This window comes from Vidua macroura, chromosome 2 (assembly GCF_024509145.1).
Source record: "Vidua macroura isolate BioBank_ID:100142 chromosome 2, ASM2450914v1, whole genome shotgun sequence".
NCBI classification, from domain to species: Eukaryota; Metazoa; Chordata; class Aves; order Passeriformes; family Viduidae; genus Vidua; species Vidua macroura.
Window position 1 is genome coordinate 540,606 of NC_071572.1, and position 18,030 is coordinate 558,635.

Consider the following 18,030-nt stretch of genomic DNA (forward strand, 5'->3'; position numbering starts at 1 on the left):
AATGGGATGAGCTTGGAGGTCCCTCCCAATCCAAACTGTTCCATGGTTCTATGACTGTGTATTCAGGGTGTGTGAGGAGAGGAAATACACTTTAAATCTGCTGCTGAAGGAGAGATTGATCCCTTTTCAGAAGGTAAAATTTGCTGGTTTCTGGTCATCTGAATGGCTTTGTCTCCAGTCATGGGGAGAGGTTGTTTATCTAAACCAATTCCTTCAGGAGTGGATTGCAAAACACCTTTCAGGAGGCACCAGCAAGTGGCAGCTTTGGGCAGTGCTCAGTGACCTTTTAAGCTGCAGAAGCTGCTTTACACCTCCTTTCCCATGGTCAGGGGAGGTGGCTCTGGAGGGGAGCTGGGCTCTGGGGGTCTCTGAGCTGCTGACAGTGGGATGTGGTGCACAGGTGCAGAGTTCCAAGGGTTTGTCTCCTCTCTTGAGGCTCTGTTCACCACAGGTGTAAAAGTGTTGATAAAAGCAGCCTGCATTGGAGCCCCAGTCCTCCTGCAGGCTCCTAAATCCTGCTGCCTGTGGGGATCCCAGCAGGTGGATGCAGTGCTGTCCCTGCTGCTGGGTGAAGCTTTTCCCAACCCAGGGCTCCAGGGGTGGATGTCTGGCTCGTGGCAGAGGTTTCAGCCAGATTCCATGGCCAGTTTCCATGTGGATCTGCAGGCTCCTGCCGTCCCTCCAGGTCTGGTTCCTGCTGCCAGACTCCAGCCCTGCCATCTCCTCCAGCAAACAGGTCTGACCACTTGAGCTCTGTAATTAATCCAAGTGCAAGGGAGCGTGGTGCTATTGTAATCTAAGCAAGATGAGGTGATTCCATCTGTGTCTGTCCCTTTGGGGTCCTGTTCCTCTGGTTCAGGGATTTATCTGGCACAAAATAGCACAACCTCAGGTGAAACATGGAATCCTAGAATGGCCTGGGTTGAAGGGACCCTAAAGCCCACCCAGTGCCACCCCTGCCATGGCAGGGACACCTCCCACTGTGCCAGGCTGCTCCAGCCCCAGTGTCCAACCTGGCCTTGGGCACTGCCAGGGATCCAGGGGCAGCCCCAGCTGCTCTGGCAATTCCATCCCAGCCCCTGCCCACCCTGCCAGGGAACAATTCCCAATTCCCAATCTCCCATCCAGCCCTGCCCTCTGGCACTGGGAGCCATTCCCTGGCTCCTGTCCCTCCAGGCCTTGTCCCCAGTCCCTCTGCAGCTCTCCTGGAGCCCCTTCAGGCCCTGCCAGGGGCTCTGAGCTCTCCCTGGAGCTTCTCCTCTCCAGGTGAGCCCCCCCAGCTCTCCCAGCCTGGCTCCAGCCCCGTGGCTCCTCTGGGCTCTCTCCAGCAGCTCCAGCTCCTCCTGCTGTTGGTGTCCCAGGGCTGGAGGCTCTGCAGGTGCAGCTTTGCTGCTTTTGAACTTGGGAGAGAACTTTCTGTGATTTCAGCTCCTTCCCTGCTGCTCCTGTGCCCTGGGCCAGGGCCCAAGGCAGAGCCTCAGATTGTTCCTGAGCAGCTGATTGTGATTTCAGTCCCTCTGGATTTGTCCCTGGCCCGCAGCGGGGCTGGCACAGCCTGTTCTGCACCCGTGGGGCCGTGGCTGCTCCCAGCAGCAGGCAGAGCTGAGCTCACCCTACACCTGCAAAGGCTGCAGGAAAAGGCACGTACACCACGGAAAACAGACTTCTCTCCCTTTCTCATTTCCTTTTTTTTTTTTTTTTTTTTGGAAAGGAGGGAGGACAGGCACAGTTTGATCACAGACTGATTGTTCTGCTCAGCTGCAGGACTTGATGTCCTGCTGGGTTTGCAGCTCTGCCTGGGCTTGGTGTTTGAAAGAAGTGAAATGATTGAACAAGGGGGGAAGGTCTGGAGCTGCAGGAGGGTTGGTTGGGATTAGATACCAGAAAAAAGCATCTACAATGAAGGTGAGAAAATGGAGATGCTCCCAGGGCTGGAGCCCTTCTGCTCCATGGGGCCAGGCCGAGGGGGAATGGCTCCCAGTGCCGGAGGGCAGGGCTGGGTGGGAGATTGGGAATTGGGAATTGTTGCCTGGCAGGGTGGGCAGGGGCTGGGATGGAATTGCCAGAGCAGCTGGGGCTGCCCCTGGATCCCTGGCAGTGCCCAAGGCCAGCTTGGACACTGGGGCTGGAGCAGCCTGGCACAGTGGGAGGTGTCCCTGCCGTGGCAGGGGTGGGAATGGGTGAGCTTTAAGGTCCTTTCCAACCCAAACCATCCTGGCATTCCATGCTTCTGCATTTCCATCCAAGCTGAGTTTTCTCACAGTTTCCTCATCCCCGTGTCCTTGGGCAGCGCTGGTGCAGAGGAAGGATGTGTGCAAGGCTGCTGTGCTGGAGCTGAGCACAGCTGGCACCAGGGGCAGCACAGGGACCAGCGTGGGGTGGGGCTGGCAGGGAATGGCCCCGGGGGGGGCAGGAGAGCAGGGCTGGGGTGGCTGTGGGAGGGTGGAACACAAAGCACCTGAACACGTCAGCCCCGCTGCTCTGCAGGTGGGAACTGCAGGGATTCAGGCTGAGGGATCTGCAGGCACTTGCCAGGATCTGCTCCCTGGGAAGAGGATGTTGTGATAATCCATCCGGAGGGGGAGCGGGGCCAGCGCTCACCTTGTTTAGCTCTGAGTGTTGGATTTACTCTGGGTGTTTTCGGGGAGTGATGGATCACAGGTGCTGGGGGAGATGGTGCTTGGCTGTCCCCTGGGCCTCTGGGGAGGGGTCCTGTCCCTCTCCCTCCGCAGGGAAAGCCTCTGCATCGTGGGCAGGGAGCAGCAGCCCTGTCCCCACGTGTCCATCCAGGTCACTCCGTGCTGTGCTCTGCCTTCCCAATTCGGGTTTCCACCTCCCAGGTCCCCTCCTGTGTCCCCCCAGCTCTGCCAGTGTGACAGATGTGGTTCAGCTGGGGAGGGGCTTCAGCTCCTGTCCAATCCACCCCTGCCGTGGCAGGGACACCTTCGGAGCCACAGCTTCTCTGGGCACCCTGTGCCAGGGCCTGCCCCCCTCAGTACAGGTATTTTCCCCTGTATCTGGTGTGAATTGCCTGTTGTTTGGTTCAAAACCAGTGGATACTCATCACTAAGCAGCTCAGTGGGCTGAGCTGCTCTTTTATTTGTGGCTCTTCCAGCACACACTTGTTTGAGTTACAGGAAAAAAATCTGCTTGACTCATCTTTTTGGGCTTTGTTTAGCACTTGAGCCCCCACTTAATTACTTTCATCCTCTCCCATGCGTCTACACCTTTTTTTGAATTAACTGTTGAAAAAGGGAATTTCCACACCGAGTTGTGAGTCTGATGGAAAGTTTGGCAACTTGACAGTTGGACACTTGAGCTGCCCCAGCTCTGTGATCTCAGCAGTGTTTTTCCAAGTGTTTATTTTGTTCTTAGTTACCTGTGCTGCCCTGTGAGATCACAACCATTCTGGAGGGGTTCCTATGTGCAGTTTCCCCTGTAGCACTTACTGCCAGGCAAACTGGAGCTGGAAGATTTGGAATTTCATCTTTTTGTTGTTGTGGCTGTGTCTCCAAATTGAATAAATGTTGTCAAGCTTCTGGTTTCCCCCTGAAATGTCGACACAGCTCAACTTCTCCCTTGGTGCATCCTGTGCCGCAATTCCTTGTCAGACTGCCCTGAGTTCTCCTGTCCCACTCTGGTGCAGGCAGAGCCCTTTGGAGTTCTCCCCGTGGTCCTTGGGCTCCAGCAGTGCCTCTGTCTCTTGCAGTGACTCGTCACAACCACCTCAAGGACTTCATGCTGGTGGTGTCCATCGTCATCGGCGTGGGCGGCTGCTGGTTCGCCTACATCCAGAACCGCTACTCCAAGGAGCACATGAAGAAGATGATGAAGGACCTGGAGGGTCTCCACAGGGCTGAGCAGTCTCTCCATGACCTACAGGAGAGGTAGGTTCCCACTGTCCATCCAGCTGGAGCGCTCAGCTCTTCCTGCACGGCTCTATTCCTTCAGATTTCAGGAAATGCTTGTTTTTAGCTGCCTTCCTGAGGGACCTGGCAAAGCTGCCAGCAGCCTCTGGAGCTCGGATGGGGGCCTGGCTCCTCTTGCAGGACTCCTGGACCAGGCTGTTCCCAGTCACAGAACCAGGGAAGGCTTTGGGTTCAAAGGGACCTTAGAGCTTGTCCAGTGCCACTCCTGCCCTGCAGTCCAGCTCACGTGGAATTTGTCATCCAAGGTTGTTTCACCTTGGCTTTTGATGGTGAAAAAGCGTGTTGGAGCAGGGGGAGCAATCAGGGATTTACACATCCCCTCTTGAATTCTTGGAGCTGTGTGGGGAAGCAATACCTGAGTCGAAGGGTGTTGCTTGGAAAGCGAAAAAAATACATAGTTTTGAAGTATTAAATAGGAATATCTGGGCTTTTGGCATATGGATCAAAACCTGCAGCCTCAGGAATGGGGTCTCTACTCCCAGGAATCACTGCAATGGTTCCAGTAGAACTACTGATGGGAGAACATGCTCCAAGAGAACCTCTGAACATAGGGATCTTCTGGGACAGGGAAGAGCCTTCAGCCCTGGTGATGACAAACCCGTGGGGTGCTCTGGCAGTGCAATATTTTAAGGGCAGATTTAGCAAATAACAGAGCAGGATAGTCTGGGGCTGGAACGATTTTCTGTGAGGTTTCAGTGGAGTTTGGGAGGATAAACCTTAACTAGGCTGCCCTGCAAGCTGATGGCTGCATTTCCAGTGAGTTTGATGCCAGGCACTCGTCGTGGGGTGTGGTGAGTGCCCTGTGCAGGCACCAGGGTCCTGAGGATGTCAGGCTGCCCTGCAGAGCTGCAGCCAGCCAGCTTTTGGGAGTCTGTACGGTGTACGGCCAGGTGTGCAGCCCCACTTCTTGCCTACGAGCCCATTACAGCCTCCAGGGGTTCATCCTGCCCGTGAGGGTTGCTGGAAGGGCTCCTGGTCCCCAGTGAGGTGGCAGCAGCTGGTATCTGTGAGGAGAGCGAGCTCCCAGGTGATGGAGAGTCCCCTGGCACTCCCCTCTGTGCCTCCAGCCCACAGCTGGTTCCACACAGCCTCGTGGAGTTTTATGTTACAGCTTGGGAGCGCTCCCAAAGAAAGTTTGGTTTGTTTTTCCTGCATCTGGAAGGAGACAGGGATCCCTTCTCCGTGTCCATCCCTGGAGCAGCTGGGTGTCACCTTCGAGCTCCAAACTGGGACTGTGCCTGTGGGGAACGACCTTGGGCCCTGCTGCTGAGGGCAGAGCCACGTAAACAAGTGGATGTTCCTGGGAAGTTCAACTAATGCCCTAAAGCCCCTCAGGAAGAAACACAAAACCGCTGGTACTGGGCACAGCCTTAAGCCGGAGCAGCTCGGGAGGGCTCGTCCTCCACAGAGGGCACCAAGCAGGAGCTCAGGGACTGGGAGGTGAGCTGGGGGCCTTGGGAGGCCTCCTGAGGGGAAATACTCCTCCTTCACTTCCTCATCCTTGCCCAGCGGGGTCCAGCTGGGACCTTCAGCTGCTACAGGAACAGCGAAAACTCCAGAGAGCCCCAGTGCTCCGGGGCTTGTGGAGGAGTTGTGCTGGAGTTCTGCTCAGAGACTTCTGCAGGGCTTGAAGGGCCCTGCTGTAGTGGCTGGGTGAAGCTCAGTGCTGAGCAGACCTCTGGAAGGCATGGAATGCCTCTCCAGTGCTGCTGGAATTTGCTGAGCAGCTCAGACATGCTCCTGGGGAGTCGGGAACGTTCATTGCAAACCCCAGCCTTTATTCATCTTCAGAGCACCTTTGAGAACACCCTGCAGCACTGACACTTCCCAGTCCATTAAGTGACTCATCAAGATCATCAAGTCTTGGCACATCCTACTGAAGCCTGGAAGGAGCGGGCAGGTCTGTTTTGGAGATGTGTGGATCCTGTGGAAGAGCTGATTGTGCGGAATCTCCTGGAATGTGAGCCCCCAGAGCAGCTGGGGCTGCCCCTGGATCCCAAGGCCAGGCTGGACACTGGGGCTTGGGGCAGCCTGGGACCGTGGGAGGTGTCCCTGCCACGGCAGGGGTGGTCTCACTGCTGGTTCCTGGTGCTGGGGACGGTCTGTTCTGCCCGCAGGAGCCGCTGCCTCGGGCCCTGCCCCGGCCCTGCGGGAGCCTCCAGCTCGGCCCGGTGCCCGTGCATGGCCCCGTCCTTGCCCTGCCCTAACCCAGCCATAACGACCCCCCCAGCCGTGCCCCCACATCCCACGTCCATCCCCGTGGCCAGGCGCGAGGGGCACGCGTCACCAGCCTGTCACTTGCGTGAGTGGGCATCGGCCGTGGGGCACGACAGGGCCAGGGCAGCACCAGCAGGGCCTGTGGGGTGTCCTGGTGGCTGCAGGGCTGTGCCAGCCTGGGCAGGGCCTGTCCCAGCTGGTGTCAGACACGGGCTTTCGGTTCTGCAGCACCTCTTTGTCATCTTCACTTTGGGACAGCTCCGTGTCTCTGTTCAATTCCTCTTGGTAATGGTCTTGGCTAACTGCATCTTCCCCTTGGGACAGCTTTCTGTTGAATTCCCCCTGGGACAGCTTTTTGTTGAATTCCCTTTGGGACAGCTTTTTTGAATTCCCCTCGGGACAACTTTTTGTTGAATTCCCCTTGGGACAGCTTTTTTTTAATTCCCCTCGGGACAGCTTTTTGTTGAGTTCCCCTCAGGACAGTTCTTGGTCTCAGTTGAGTCCCCTGGGGACAGCTCCAGGTGGGTGCAGTCTCCCCTGGCACAGGTGATGCTCAGATCCTCTCCGAGGGTCACTGGCCCAGCTGATGCCCTGCCAGCCTCACAGCCCTGCTGGGAGCCTCAGCGCAGGCCAGCTCCTCATGGAAGATCCCACTGATCCACGGAGATCCAGGGTTTCATTGCTGCCACAAATTCCTACTGATCCAGCTCTGTCACGAGGAGGAATAAGAACGTCCAGGCAAGATGAAGACATGTCTGAATTTGCAGGATGTTTTGGGAGGAACGTCTTCTCCTGCTTTGTTTTATCAAAGTCCTCACTGGGGTGAAAATACTGAAAATTGAGCTTCATTTGAGACTCGTTAGAGGAAATCTGGGTGTGCTGTGGGAAATGAAGAAAACGCATCCTGAATATTTGATAAACGAGTCAAATTGAGACCGAGCACTTGATAATTTCCTTTCTTCCCAGCCACGGTGAACTGTCTCCCTGCCATCCCCAAGGGCAGAGCAGGGCACAGGACTGGCTCTGGGCACAGCAGGGCACAGGGCTGGCTCTGGTGGGCACAGCAGGGCACAGGGCTGGCTCTGGGCAGAGCAGGGCACAGGGCTGGCTCTCATGGGCACAGCAGGGCACAGGGCTGGCTCTGGGCAGAGCCAGAGCAGGGCACAGGGCTGGCTCTGGAGGGCACAGCAGGGCACAGGGCTGGCTCTGGGCAGAGCAGAGCAGGGCACAGGGCTGGCTCTGGGCAGAGCAGGGCACAGGGCTGGCTCTGGAGGGCACAGCAGGGCACAGGGCTGGCTCTCATGGGCACAGCAGGGCACAGGGCTGGCTCTCATGGGCACAGCAGGGCACAGGGCTGGCTCTGGTGGGCACAGCAGGGCACAAGGCTGGCTCTGGAGGGCACAGCAGGGCACAGGGCTGGCTCTGGAGGGCACAGCAGGGCACAGGGCTGGCTCTGGAAGGCAGAGCAGGGCACAGGGCTGGCTCTCATGGGCACAGCAGGGCACAGGGCTGGCTCTGGTGGGCACAGCAGGGCACAAGGCTGGCTCTGGAGGGCACAGCAGGGCACAGGGCTGGCTCTGGAGGGCACAGCAGGGCACAGGGCTGGCTCTGGAAGGCAGAGCAGGGCACAGGGCTGGCTCTCATGGGCACAGCAGGGCACAGGGCTGGCTCTGGAGGGCAGCCCTGGTCCTGGCTGCCTGCAGGGCCCCTGGAGCTGCAGCACTGGCCCTGGCTCTGTGTGTTGCAGGCTGCAGAAGGCGCAGGAGGAGCACCGCTCCGTGGAGGTGGAGAAGGTGCACCTGGAGAAGAAGCTGCAGGACGAGATCAGCATTGCCAAGCAGGAGGCACACAGGCTGCGGGAGCTGCGCGAGGGCACCGAGAACGAGCTCAGCCGGCAGAAGTACGCCGAGCAGGAGCTGGAGCAGGTGAGGGCTCACCTGGGGCAGGCACCTGCACTGAGCCATGGCACTGAGGGCACTGCTGCTGCATCCCTCTGGGGAAGCACAGAAACACAGAATGGCTGCATATGGGGGGGCTTTAAATCCCACCCAGTGCCACCCCTGCCCTGGCAGGGACACCTCCCACTGTGCCAGGCTGCTCCTCAGTGTCCAACCTGGCCTTGGGCACTGCCAGGGATCCAGGGGCAGCCACAGCTGCTCTGCTCTCACCTGAGCGGCGGCACTGCCAGGGATCCAGGGGCAGCCACAGCTGCTCTGCTCTCACCTGAGCGGGGCACAGGGGCACAATCCCCATCCCTTTCCTGCTGGCCACACTGTGGGATCAGCCCAGGGCACAGGGATTCCAGGTCCCAGTGCTTGTGGCCAGGGCCTGTGGAGCTTCTCCCAGCAATGCCCAGCTCCTTCTCCCCAGGGCTGCTCCCAGTCCCTTCTCCCCAGGCTGTATTTGTGCTGGCATTGCCCCCAGCCAGTGCAGGGCCTTGCTGAGTTGCTTCTGCTGAGCTGCCCGAGGCTGGCACGGTGCCAGCTCTCCAGCCTGTCCAGGTGCCTCTGGATGCCCCATCCCTTCCTGCAGAGTGTGCCCACAGCTCCGTGTCGCTGCCAGGGCGTGGGGCTGCCCTGGATCCGTGTCCCTGTCACCAACAAAGACATTTCCCAGTGCCACTGCCAGTGCTGGCTCCTGAGGGACACCAGTCCTCACTGCTCTCCACCCCCCTGAATCCAGTGATGCTGCTGCTCTTCTGCCTTTACTTTCCCACTCCCCTTTGTGGAGGAAAAGCCCCAAGCCTCTTTTCCTTAGTGTCTCTTTTCCAGTGGCTGCTGTGGTGCTGGCCAGGGCAGGTGCTGGCACCTTGTGACATCCCAGCAGGAGCAGAGGGCTTGGACTTGCCCTGGAGCTGCACCCTCTGGGATTTCTGGCCCCCTCCCCAGTCCATGCAGTCCTTCTTTATTTTGTTCGTGGTTTTAGGGCAGATTTAGAATGAGTTCAGTTACACTTTCCACATTTTCTCGTGGTTCAGAGGGAAGTGTAAGGCTTGGGTTGGAACAGCCCTCTGAGACCATCAAGTCCAGCCATTCGCAGCACAGACAAGGCCACCACTGGCCGTGTCCCCAGCTGCCACATCCTGTTAAATCCCTCCATGGACGTGACTCCAGCATTGCCATGGGCAGCCTGTGCCAGGGCTGGACAACCCTTCCCATAAGGAAATTTTCCCAGTATCCAACCTTAAGCTCCCCAAACCCACAGGAAGTCCAAACCCACAATCCCAGCAGCTGCTTCCTGTCTCGCCTGAGGGACAATTCTCACCTGGCTCCAAGTTACAGATCAGTTTAAACTGAAACTGGGAGCCAGACCTGCACAAGCCAGGCAGGTTCCTCGGCTGTTCCAAGGCCATGTGTGTGTGTGTGTCCTCCCAGCTGTGTGCAGTCTCTTTTGCCACCATGGAGGACGGGGACAAAACCAAGGCAGGAATCCCGGGCTTCCCCTGGCAAGGCAGGACCAAGTGTCCCGGGTTGCTCGTCTCACGCGGATCCTAGGGTCCGAAGGTAGCCAGCTACTCCCGAGGGTCCCTCGAAGCAGGTGGTCGAGCTGTCCGGGGGTCCTCTTTGGGCGTGGCTATCCCGGACGAGCCCCCAAATTGAAATGAACAGGGCTAATGCCTTTATTAATGTTCAGCTCTTTATTAAAGAGATCAGCTGGGCAGGGGGCTCGACGCAGAGCTCGCCCCCGTGGTCGTAGCTTTCCCAGGTGGCCGGAAGGAAGGAGGCGTGCAGAGTCTGTCAGTGCAGTCCCGAGCAGCAGCTGTCCCGGGAGCCCTGGGGCAGTGCAGGGGTGCAAACAGCAAATTCCCTTCCTGCCTGGGACAGCAGCAGCCCCGAGCCCCTCAGTGCCTGTTTCCAGGAGTGCTCTTACCCAGCCTCCCTCCTGTGGCCCTGCAGCCTCCCCACGGGGCCTGGGATGTCCCTGCTGGCACAGGCACACACCGGGGCAGTGTGTCACCAGAGGACACAAGGAAAAACAACTCACCACAGCTATGGTCATGATGAGGAGCCTAATTTACTTCCTCTGACTCCAATCATTTATAGTTCTGAAAAGGTGCCAGTGGATTGGAGGGTGAACGTGCCACCTCTCCAACAACACTGGACAAACTACCAGTACATCAAATTTCTCTGCCTCTATGAAAGAATGCAAAACAATAGGTTGTTTACAGAAAGTTGTGTGAGAAAGTTCTCTACAAGAATGTAAACTCAGAAGGCTTCAGAAAATCTTAAGAAATCAGGGCGACAGGGCAGTGTGCTTTGGGCACCAGGTGGGGCTGGGTGGCCTCGGGTGCCCCAGCCCTTGGCCCCGGCTGGCTCCCAGGGGGCCCTGGAGCAGCCCAGCTCTCACCCCTGCCCTTGCCCTGCGTTCCCATAAGGAGCCCGGGAGCTGACGTGACTCTGTGTTGCCCAGGCCGTCGGGAGGTGAGTACTGCAGTGTCCCAGCAGCACCGTGTGACCGTAACCCCAGCACCGCCCCGCGCTCCAGGACACTCGTGACATTAACCTGCCACCCCCCTGGCCCCACAGCTCCTCCCAGTTCAGCACGGCCCCTGCTTCCAGGAGTAGTAACCAAGACCTCCTTCTGCACCAGCTGGGTCTGATCACCTGAGCCACGCCGGAGGGTTTGGAGGGTCCTGCTGGAGTTGGGTGTACGGGATGGAGAAGTGTCCCAGGATCTTCATCCATCCCTCCCTGCTCACTGGGTCACCTTCCACAGAGCCCAGCAGGGCCACGGACCCAGAGAACACCGAGAGAATTGTGGAATAGAATCCCAGACTGGTTTGGGCTGGAGAGACCTTAAATCTCATCCCATCCCACCCCTGCCATGGCAGGGACACCTCCCACTGTGCCAGGCTGCTCCAGCCCCAGTGTCCAACCTGGCCTTGGGCACTGCCAGGGATCCAGGGGATTCTCTGGGAATTCCATCCCAGCCCCTGCCCACCCTGCCAGGGAACAATTCCCAATTCCCAATCTCCCATCCAGCCCTGCCCTCTGGCACTGGGAGCCATTCCCTGGCTCCTGTCCCTCCAGGCCTTGTCCCCAGTCCCTCTGCAGCTCTCCTGGAGCCCCTTCAGGCCCTGCCAGGGGCTCTGAGCTCTCCCTGGAGCTTCTCCTCTCCAGGTGAGCACCCCCAGCTCTCCCAGCCTGGCTCCAGCCCTGGAGCAGCTCTGTAGCTCCTCTGGACTGGCTCCTAGAGCTCCACATCCTCCTGATGTTGGCCCCAGGGCTGGATGCTCTGCAGGTGGGGTCTCACCAGGCCAGAGTATAACTTTTATATAAATTCCCTTATAAATTGTTGCTCTTAGTGATCCAAATGGGGTCTTAAAGATCTTCCCAGGAGAATGGAGACACACAAAATAACTCCTGTTTGCATGGATTCCCTGCAGAACCACAAGAGTTTGGGTTGTGGACACTCATTTTAGCCACTGGTCCTTGCCTCTTCCACAGCACTTCCCTTTCCCACCATTCCCTGAAAACATTGTTCCTGTGAGTGGTATGAGCACTCCTCTACCCCAAGCAACCAGTGACAGATTTCCTACCCATGTTTTCTCTGTATTCCCAAACCCCAGGTGCCCGTGGGTGATGGTCAGAGTTCTGCTGAGGTGGGAGCAGCACCTGACAGGTGCTGCTGGTGTGTGACGGGAAGAGCCAGGAAAAACCCGGGGTCTGGGACTGAATTTGGCACTCTGGGACTGATTTAGGCAGTTTTATACCGAATAATCCTAAATCACACACAAGTGGTAGAAGTGTTTGACCTCTTGTGTGTGGTGCCTCGGGGCTGCTCCTGGATGGGTGGTCCTGGGTAAAATACAGAATTTCAGGGATCTGCCTGTACCCCGGGGCTCTTGGCTCCCTGAAACCCCCCTGGGCTGGGCTGGGTGAGACGTGACCGAGTTACAGAAGAACACATCCAGGGAAAAGCTCCAAGTGTGAGCAATCCTTCACACAAACGCTGCTCTGCACCCGCCCACGGCCGCCAGGAAAGGGCTGTGCCCGTGGGCTGGCGGCTGCAGAGCAGCGGGAGCTGCTCGGGGTGGGAGGCAAAGCTGTTGTGCAGCTTTGTGAAGCCACGGCCCCCCCGAGCCCCGGGGTGCTGCGGTGGCACAGCGCCCCATCCCTGCACTGTGTCCCGGGATTGTGGTGCCATCCTGGCCGTGCCCCAGGCTGGGACACCTTCCCTTCCTGCAGGGCTTGCCGGGCTCCCGGGCTGTGGGAGCCCCTCCACAGGGTGGGCGCTGCAACGGGCGAGTTCATTCTTGGTGCTCTGCACCTCTAAAGGCTTTTCTGTGGGGCTGCAGTGTCCTCAACTGGCTTCTCACCCAGTCCCTTCTAGTCTGTATCTCTGTGGGGTGTCAGGGTGTGCAGGAGCCCGGGATGGGGTGGAAGGAGAGGCCTCAGGAATGGCTGATGCAGCCAGGCTGTTTCTTTTCCTGACCAGCAGCACATGTTTTGTGTCTAAATATTTTTCTCACTTTCTCCAGTGTGGAAGTTGTCTCCTGACGAGCTCCCTGGGCTTGGCTCGGAGCTGTGCTGAGACAGGGATTGCCTGTCAGGGGTTCTGCCTCAGCAGGGGGATCTGGGGGATGTGCAGGCAGGCAGCAAGCTCTGCAGAGGTTCTAGAGGCTGCAGAACGCCTCCAGAGCGTCCTCTCTGCGCGCCTAATTCCCTTTGAACAGCCTCGTGCTCCGTGCCATCAGCTCCAGAGGGTTTTGCTGTGGCCCGTGGAGGGGTCGAGAGGGCGCTCAGCACGGCGCGGGCTGGGAATTTCTGGGGAAGGGGCTCAGCTGCAGGGCGGCAGGAGCCGTGCGCGGGAGGCTCTGGTGCTCGGAGCAGCAGCCTGCCGTGCGGGTGGCTCCTCTGCCGCAGCCCCCGGGATGGCAGCGCTGCTGCAGAGGAGGTTCCTGCTGCCAGGAGCAGTGCAGCTGCCTGGGAAGGGGGCTGGCAGCAGAGCGGGGGAGCCACGGCAGGGCCGCGGCCCCGCAGGCGCTCACGGTGCCGCGGGCGCTCCCCCCAGGTGCGGATGGCGCTGAAGAACGCGGAGAAGGAGCTGGAGTCCCACTGCAGCTGGGCTGCCCCCGAGGCCCTGCAGAAGTGGCTGCAGCTGACCCACGAGGTGGAGGTGCAGTACTACAACATCAAGAAGCAGAACGCAGAGAAGCAGCTGCTGGTGGCCAAGGAAGGGGTGAGAGCTGCAGCGGCCTCGTGCTGCGTCCCTGGGGAGGTCTGGGGGGTGAAGCCTGCAGAGCTGGTTTCTCTGCATCTCCTTGGTTGTGTGGCATCGTGGAATCCCACAAGGGCTTGGGTTGGGAAGGACCTTAAAGTTCATCTCATTCCATGGGCAGGGACAACTTTGGTCATATCCCAGGGTGCTCCAAGCCCCAGCGTCCAGCCTGGCCTTGGGCACTGCCAGGGATCCAGGGGCAGCCCCAGCTGTTCTGGGCACCCTGTGCCAGGGCCTGCCCACCCTCACAGGGAACAATTCCTAATTCCCAGTCTCCCATCCATCCCTGCCCTCCCTCAGCTCAAGGGCAGTTTCTCTCTTCATGCCTGAAATTTACATCTTGTAAAAGTGCAGCACAAGCGAGGTGTGAGCAGGGGCTGAGGATGAGGATGAGGATGATGCTCCTGAGCCATGGGCTCTCGGGATGGGCAGCTCCCAACCTGGGTGCTGTTGGAGCCTGGAGCCCTGGGAATCTGGGGCAGGGATTGCTGTGCTGGGTGAGCAGGAGGCTTTGCACCTCTCAGCACCATCCCTGCTCCAGGTGAGGAGCATGCACAGGCAGTGGGATCCCAAGATTCTGAATCATCGCTGCATTCCTGAGCTGGGATTTCGTGTGCCAGCCCTGAGGGATGAGCCCAGGGAGCTGTTGTGACTCGTCCTCATCCCCATGGCCATATGGAGCAGAGCTGCCAGGAGGGAAAACTGTCTGCCTTAATCTGCTTTGATTTGGAACATTTTAACATTACAGCAGTTTTCCTTTGGCTGTGTCAGTTCTTGCACTCACATCCTTGGCTTTCCTGAGTCCCATGTTCATGCCACTGGAGCTGGGACTAGAAGAGCTGTGGGAGGAGACTTTAATTTTTGATACAATGGCACAAAGTCAACCTCAAACCAGAAATCCTCCTGGGCACACACCCTGGGGTGTGTTTGGTGGTTATTCATGGGAGAGACCAGCCAGTGTGTGAGAGCCCTTCCTTGGGTGAGGTACCTGCTTCACGGAATCATGGAATGCTTTGGGTTGGAGAAACCCTCAGAGACCTTCAAGCCCACCTATTCCCCAAGCAGTGCCCAGGCCACCATTGCCCCGTGTCCCCAGGAGCCACATCCACAGGGCTGTGAAATCCCTCCAGGGATGGGGACTCCAACCCTGCCCTGAAAGTTCAGCCTTCCCTCTGATTTTTGGGAAACTGGGAGAAGGGAGCATGAAATCTCCAACCTGCTACTTGCTGCTGGGGAATCCCTTCACCCCAGTGTCGGGGAGAACAACATTCCTCAGTGACAACACCATTCCCACCATTCCCACCATTCCCACATGTGCAGGCAGCTGCAGGGACTGTTTCTGTCCCAGCCCATCCAGGATGTCCATGGCCTGGACCTCAGGTTGTCTTCTTCCTGTGACCTTTCTCTGTTGATATTCCAGGCTGAAAAGATCAAAAAGAAGCGAAACACCCTTTTTGGGACGTTCCATGTTGCTCACAGTTCCTCTCTGGATGACGTCGATCATAAAATCTTAACTGCAAAGTGAGTGTCTGCTCAACAGCTCCCTTCAGCCCTCCCCTGTCCCAGGCAGGAGTGTCCTCACCTCTGCAGGGGCTTTGGGCTCCTTTTGCTGAACTTCTGTTGTCCTCAGTGACCTGGGGTTGGACTTGCTCCTCTTCATCAGTGACCCTCTGATTTTACATGTGAGAAACCGGATCAGTTATGTGGAGCAATTAAAAGTCCTGCCAAAACGAGGTTCCAGGAGGCTGGAGGATACTTAAGGGATTGTTATGGAATGCTTTGGGTTGGGAGGGACCTCAGAGCTCACCCAGTGCCACCCCTGCCATGGCAGGGACACCTCCCACTGTGCCAGGCTGCTCCAGCCCCAGTGTCCAACCTGGCCTTGGGCACTGCCAGGGATCCAGGGGCAGCCCCAGCTGCTCTGGGAATTCCATCCCAGCCCCTGCCCACCCTGCCAGGGAACAATTCCCAATCTCCCATCCAGCCCTGCCCTCTGGCACTGGGAGCCATTCCCCCTTGTTATTATCCCTGGAGCCCGTTCAGCTACCAGTGCTGTATTCTTGGAATTGGAATGAAAAGTGTCTCAAATTTCAGGATGCACAGCTGACCCCAGCTGACCCCAACATCTCTCCCTTCTCTTTAAACTACATAGACCTTTTTAATAGTTTTGTTAATTATTTGTTGAATGTATTGGTGAAAATAAGGTACTATGATTAGTACAACCATTATGATGACTAAAATTCATTTTTAAAGTTTTTTTTTTACTTACGATGTTAAATTTTATTTATTAAATCAACTATTTAGCTAGGTTTTGTTACCAACTTTAGTTTTTGATACACTTTCATTGGGATGTTTTTGCAAATAGATTCTGAGCGATTAGATAGCTTTATATAATACATTTTTTTTTTAATCTTCACGCGTGTGTGTCCATAAAAGAAAACCAGTTGTAGGCTTGTTTTGTAAAAAACCCAAACCCGCGGCAGGTGACGCGGGGGTGCTTTCCCCTCAGTGGCTGCCCGCATTGTCCCGTGTGTCCCGTCCCCAGGCAGGCGCTGAGCGAGGTGACGGCGGCGCTGCGGGAGCGGCTGCACCGCTGGCAGCAGATCGAGCTGCTCTGCGGCTTCCAGATCGTCAACAACCCCGGCATCCACTCGCTGGCCTCGGCCCTCAACATCGACCCGGGCTGGATGGGCACGCCCCGGCCCAACCCCTCCCACTTCATCATCACTGACGACGTGGATGACCTGGACGAGGAGCTGGTGTCACCCATGTCCATCCAATGTACGGCAGCCCTGGCAGCGGGGGGATTCCCGGGAATGGGGGGGCTCCTGGGAATGGGGGGTTCCTGGGAATGGGGGACCTCCCTGGGAATGGGGGGCTCCCGGGAATGGGGGGTTCCTGGGAATGGGGGGTTCCTGGGAATGGGGGACCTCCCTGGGAATGGGGGAACTCCCTGGGAACGGGGGGCTCCCGGGAACAGGGGGGTTCCCTGGGAACGGGGGGGTTCCCGGGAATGGGGGGGCTCCCTGGGAATGGGGGAACTCCCTGGGAACGAGGGGGTTCCCGGGAATGGGGGGGCTCCCGAGGAATGGGGGCTCTTGGGGCTCCCTGGGAATGGGGCTCTGGGAGCTCCTTGGGAATGGGGCAATGGGGGCTCCCTGAATGGGGGCTCTGGGAGTTCCTTGGGAATGGAGGACTTTCTAAGAAGAGAGGAGCTCCCTGGGAATGGGGGGCTCCCTGGGAATGGGGCTCTGGGAGATCCTTGGCAATGCAGGGTCTCCCTGGGAATGGGGGGCTCCCTGGGAATGGGGGCTCTGGGGGCTCCCTGGGAATAAGGAGCTCCCTGGGAATGGGGGCTGTGTCTGCTGGGGCTGGGGGCTGTGGCACAGAGCAGACCTGGATCTGTAGTTCACCTGCGTCAGGAGGGATTAATTGATCCAAGTTGGGGTTTCCATGCCCAAAGACCACCGTTGGTCCATCAGGGTCAGGAACATCCCTAACAGGCCAGGCCCCACTGCTGGGGTTGTTTGGAGCCTGTTCATTCCAGCAGAACTGGTAATTTAGGAATTGTTAATCATCATTTCATTCTATCTGTGCTGTTCTGGTCAACTCAGTGATTTAAGCATTTACCAAAAACCCCAACCAAAGGCATGGGTAGACATGGCAGTGGGACAGGAGGAGGGATTATCCCAATGTCCCCTTGGCCCGAGCACTTTTTTGGGATTTAAGGGACTCAAAGCTGCCCCATGCGGAGGCACAGCTGCATCCTGCAGCATTCCAGGTGGGAGCAGCAGTCTGCCAGCCTCAGGGACCTGTCCAACGCTCCCTGGAGCAGAGGCTGCCCCACTTGCCAGCTCTGTGCATGGCTGGGGTCAGCCAGGGGCACCCCCTGTCCCTCTTTGTTGGTGACAGAGAGCAGCACTCCCAGGGTGGCTGTCCCTGCTCTGCCAAGCCCAGACCCCACGGAGGGAGGGCTGGGCATGGATCACCCTGTGCCTGTGACCCCCCAGCTGCTGAGCTCCGGGGCTGGGTGGCACTGTCACCTTCTCTGCAGCAGCTGGGGGTCAGCCCTGGCTGCTGTTCCTGCCTGCAGCTGGCCCAGGTCCTGCCTTGCTTCTCCCAAAAGGGCATTTTCCAAATAGTTTCCCCTTGGGTATTGCAGGGGGAATACCCTTGCATTGGGAGACTGAGAGAGCTGAAGAGCAGGGACAGGGCCTGGGGGCACAGGAGCAGCACCTGGCAGGGCACAGCACCCTGATCCAGGCACTGTCATGGAATCCTGGAATCACAGAGTGGATTGGCTTGGAAGGACCTTAAAGCCCATCCAGTTCCACCCCCTGCCATGGGGACACCTCCAATGTCCCAGGCTGCTCCAAGCCCCTGGCCTTGGGCACTGCCAGGGATCCAGGGACAGCCACAGCTGCTCTGGGCCACTCTGGATGACTTAATCCAAGCCAGGGCTGCTTGGGGCAGCAGGAGGGAGGAGCAGAAGGGTCTCAGGGCTGGCACTGTGAGCTGCAGGAGGTGCCCTGTGTGCCAGGGCCACGTCCCCTCAGCCTGGGGGAGATCCAGGGGCAGGGACCAGGGGGAGGCAGAGCTTGGAGGAATGGGGTACCTGTGTGTTCCCAGGGCTCTGCAGACATGGGGGCTGGAGCCACAGTTT

The 18,030-nt window shown here is 58.1% G+C and overlaps 1 protein-coding gene across 17 annotated transcripts in view; it reads left to right on the forward strand.

Annotated features, from left to right (window-relative positions):
• The window catches only part of STIM1 (stromal interaction molecule 1), an 82,923-nt gene that overhangs the window by 39,627 nt on the left and 25,266 nt on the right, over positions 1 to 18,030 (forward strand). For all 17 annotated transcript variants that reach the window (XR_008441413.1, XR_008441411.1, XM_054003894.1 and 14 more), the window contains 5 exons: positions 3,710 to 3,887; positions 7,894 to 8,071; positions 13,161 to 13,328; positions 14,788 to 14,888; positions 15,913 to 16,148. Coding sequence is in view for 15 of the 17 variants with exons in the window: in XM_054003894.1 (XP_053859869.1) it covers positions 3,710 to 3,887; positions 7,894 to 8,071; positions 13,161 to 13,328; positions 14,788 to 14,888; positions 15,913 to 16,148 (861 nt within the window). In the remaining 2 variants the exon portion in view is untranslated. The remainder of the gene's footprint in view (positions 1 to 3,709; positions 3,888 to 7,893; positions 8,072 to 13,160; positions 13,329 to 14,787; positions 14,889 to 15,912; positions 16,149 to 18,030) is intronic.